The 4715-nt window shown below is 27.8% G+C and overlaps 1 protein-coding gene across 1 annotated transcript in view; it reads left to right on the top strand.

The window, feature by feature from the left end:
• LOC126909155 (uncharacterized) overlaps positions 1 to 3791 on the top strand; it is a 7576-nt gene extending 3785 nt beyond the window's left edge. Inside the window, exon 4 of the mRNA XM_050691579.1 lies at positions 704 to 3791. Within this exon, the coding sequence (XP_050547536.1) occupies positions 704 to 1736 (1033 nt within the window). The 3' untranslated portion in view covers positions 1737 to 3791. The remainder of the gene's footprint in view (positions 1 to 703) is intronic.
• Positions 3792 to 4715: the final 924 nt, after the last annotated feature.

Genomic DNA, 4715 nt, shown 5'->3' on the forward strand with positions numbered 1-4715 from the left:
TTTTTTTTTTGAATCCTAACTACTTAAATTTTTTCCAAAGGTAACCTAAACTATCATAAGAAAATTCTAAATTTCTAATACATGAAATCTATTATATCAAATAATAATCTATAACAACCGAATAAACGTTTCACTAGTAGTTCACTTCTAAGATTAAAATTAAAATGAAATTATTACATTTAGCTACAAATTAAAGATTGAATATTATATAACTCGGAGAGCATTTTATCATTAATATATTAAAACATTTAGAGTTATACTTAATTTTATATTTGAGTATGAAAACAAAACTTTATTATAAAATATTTTTAACTAATAAATCTAATATATAACATACTATCATGCATACAACTTGAAAAATCATCGAGGCTTATCATGCTGTCAAAAAAATCATCTTAAAACAATTTACATTTTAAATAAATTTAGAAACTAAATTATGTAAGTTTTCATTAATAATTAAATTTTAAAGTTTTACTAAAAACATTACAGCAAAATTATTGCATATAATTTTACCTGTTAAAATATTAAAATATTAGATTTAAATTCAAAATTTCTACGTTCCAGGACAAATCCACTTAATAACTTTATGAGTAAATATTTAAAAATTGTTATGAAATATAACTCATTATATTACTAATTAATTTATAAAATGAAAACTCGATAGCTAATTAAACTTATGACTATCCTATTTGTTTAACAATAGGTTATCTTCGACTAAAAGCGATGGAGATAATGAGAATTGTGAAAATGACTTGGAACATTATCTCAATGAATCCGTAGACTCTGAAGAAACGGATACCCCACACAATCGACGTATCAAACGACAACGACGACGCCGTCGAAAAAGATCAGGTACATTACACGATTCAATGCGTCGACGATTTGACAGCCAACAACACAACCGACCGGTTCGAATGAGAAGTTTCCACGAAGATGAATTTCGTGATAGGACAGATCAACCCGACCCCGAACAGATTAATGGTGGTGACGAAAATGAACCTAAAATTGTAGGTACCCTTCTTAAAGCAGAGTATCAACGCAAACCTGGTTTAGACGAGGAAATCTGTCTTCTGCCACCACCTCCGAACCACCAAGATTCTATGTCAGGTGCTGTTGTATCATCAACGCCACCGCCTAAACAATTGTCAACCGTCGATACGGTAACCCGATGGACACCATCGTCTAATTTGATAAAAACTTCAGTAGCTGGATTAAATCAACCCCTGAGGCGTGCCATGACTCAAAAATTAATCCGAAAGAAAACACCGATACTAGGATCTTCTAAACAGCAGACACATATGACGCGATATGGATCCACACTAGGGCTTCCAGCTACCGCAAACTCCTCACGTCCTAACACACCGCAAAGATCTGAAAACATCAGTAGATCAAGCGTGATGATCAGGAATTCATACAGACATGGTCGAATTATTCGGTTGGAGCAAAAAGCCACAAAAGTGCTAGGTGTCGTTTTCTTTACGTTCGTAGTACTGTGGACGCCGTTTTTCGCTCTTAACCTAGTGCCATCAATTTGCCCAACATGCGAGGCGTACATCAGCAAAGGCGTCATGGATCTAGTCACTTGGCTGGGCTATGCCAGTTCGATGGTGAATCCTGTTTTTTATACGATATTTAACAAAGTGTTTAGGCAAGCGTTTAAGCGGGTGTTGCTTTGTAAGTACCGGAAACGAAATAAACGGCAGTCGTGGCCGCCGCCGCCAACCAGGAAGTTGTAAATCCGGTCCCGTGAGACATACAATACAAACAGCACTTAACCTATTGGACAGATAACTAAAATACAAACTCTACAAGCAACTAAGAGTTGACTGGCTTGTCTTGCTTATTGTCTAACTACACACACATATATTCTAATCTTGATGTGTTACATTTTTCAATACAATACAAATTGTAAAAATCCCAAACGATAGATATGATGTATTAAAAACCAAATTAAACAGTTCACAGACTTTTTTAGTTTTTACATAAAAAATTGTCAATGATACAATTTATTACAAATGCACGAATTTGACATTTATTAAATATGTTATCCTTCCAATTATTTCGTCGAACTTACAATATTAATAAATATAATTCACAAAAAATGCTTTGAATACTTCTAAGTCAAATTTAATGAACTATCTAAACTAAGTAAAACTGTTTTTAGAATGTGCAGTGAATTTAAGTAACGAATATGTAATGTGATGTTAATAGATACATGGATCACAAACTTCCAATGAATTATCTATCGAAATACATTGGAGATCAACTATATACTATATAACTATATACACATAAAGTATGTTGTCGAATCGGTTGTTGATATTCCAAATCCATATAATCAAAAAAATGTCAAGAAAACAAAAAGAAATTATTAAAATAAAATAATTAAATTAAAATAACTCAATGTAAACTAGTCATAACACACATTTAAAAAAAAATGTATTCGTGATTTAATTTAAACTTATGATTTTATTTGACAAAATCTACTGTGTTTGCATTTTTAATTCTATTGATCGTGTTATTTTATAATGTTTTGTAAATATGTTGTTAAATATAATTATATATTCTGGAAGTATAGGAGGTCGTTATTTTTTTATTTGGGGGTGGGAGAAATTGAAAAAAGCAACCAGCATTTCAGTAAGAGTATGACGAAACCATCAACACTAGATAATGTGAAACAATCTCATTTTCAGCTGATACCACAACGCGATTGTTTACTGAACAAATGACAACACAGAATCTCTTTGAAAGCCATAACCTAAATAACAAGGCAAAACATCTTTTTAGACATCGATAATTGATTATGTTCAAAATAAAACACATAATACTTTTCTGTTTGTTTTCAAAATTGTAAATGTATACAATTCTGGCTTTTTCAAAGTCTAATAAAGCAGAAATTATACAACAATTATCATCACATTGAGAATATTATGTCATAGTCAAGTTTATTTTAAACGACAAGAAAAATTCAGATTAACTTAAGTGCAAAATTACCACAAATTTAAACTAAATTTTTTTTTAATCATTAATTATTATTTTAGTTTGTTTAATAAAATATTGAGTTGTAACTAATATTAATACCTTAAAATTTTTTTAATAAAAATGTATTATTTTTTATTAAACAACAATTATTACTTCTATGGTTTAAAAATTATTCTTGTCTGATTATTTAAGAATGAAAATTGTATAAATATAACGTGATACTCACTAACAGTTGTGAGAAAGTTTATGAAGCGTAAAAATTCTAAATATATTGTAAACAAACTAAACAAATCAACTAAAACTTACGATAATCGTCGTTTTTACTAAAACTATTTGTTTTATAACAAATGTAACTTATTAAGAATATTACCCACCATTCTTTCTGTCCTATAATGATTTTCATAAAATATACAGATTAAAATTTGATTTATTTCTATAAATCATAGAAACTATCAAATTTAATGTAAGATAAAATTATTTCTAAAAGTACATTTTTTACTATCTCTCAAAAGTTAAATAGAAAACTATTTTTAGTTATAGGCAAGTGGGCTGCACCAACTGGAAAAATTTTTAACTGTATATTATGTTAAAAATAGAGCATCGTTTAACGCTACCCTCTTCATATTTTTTAGTTCTTTAAATGCTAATATCTATCACATTTTTGTGAAAAAATCATTATTTGGAGGGTAGAATTCTTAATAAATCACACTATATACTTCATTAGTTACCTATAAAAAAATTTGTGAATGTATTTTCATGTAAAAACTTACCTTAAATTACCTAAAAAAATAAACGCATTCATCTTCCCCGCCTACNTTATATACTTTATCAGTTATCTAAAAAAAAAATTTGTGAATGTATTTTCATGTAAAAACTTACCTTAAATTACCTAAAAAAATAAACGCATTCATCTTCCCCGCCTACCAAAACATACATAGTGTTCAACTTATTATAAATTTATGTACATACAATTTATTTATTTTAAGTATTATGATTATATGTATTACTTAACTTATTAAATATATCAGAAGACATTTAAAATTAAATTGACGAAATGTGTTATATATATTTTTGTATTTGATTATTTTCCTCTGTGAAAAATTATAATAAAACAACATATTACTTTTGGAACAACGTACCTAAAATACATTTAACCGGAATTCAATGTAAATGCTAAACGAAAATTCTGCATACACTTTTCGGAAATACATTGACTGAGGAAATGGAAAAATTTTAATCCAAATTAAAGCTCCATAAATAAGACATAATTGTTACATTATTGGAGACGTATCATTTTTTAGGCTATCGTAAACAAACTTGGTATCTAAAAAAATTGAAATAAAAAGAATATTTTAGTACATACTGTAAATTTACAATGGCAAATTAAAAAAAAATTAAGGGTACACAATAATTTATAGATGGATTAAAAAGGATTAGCTAAAAATTGAATATATTTCTAGGATCAGATAAATTTCACAAATCTTATAACTAAAGTACTCAATGATTTATGTTAAATAAAAATTATTTTGTAACTTATAAATTATAAGCCCGGAATTATATGCATTTATAAGTTTTGTTTGAGCCAATTTAAAGAGTCACATGTTTGTGCACTTATGTCGGATGATTATATAGTATTGTAGAAATATTTTTTGTTTTATGGTGATCAACTCTTATAATTATAGTCTAGATAACAGTACATTACTAAATTTTCAAAACAATTAATAAAAATTTAT

The sequence above is a fragment of the Daktulosphaira vitifoliae genome, unplaced genomic scaffold (genome assembly GCF_025091365.1).
Source record: "Daktulosphaira vitifoliae isolate Bord-2020 unplaced genomic scaffold, ASM2509136v1 Scaffold_151, whole genome shotgun sequence".
Classification (NCBI taxonomy): domain Eukaryota; kingdom Metazoa; phylum Arthropoda; class Insecta; order Hemiptera; family Phylloxeridae; genus Daktulosphaira; species Daktulosphaira vitifoliae.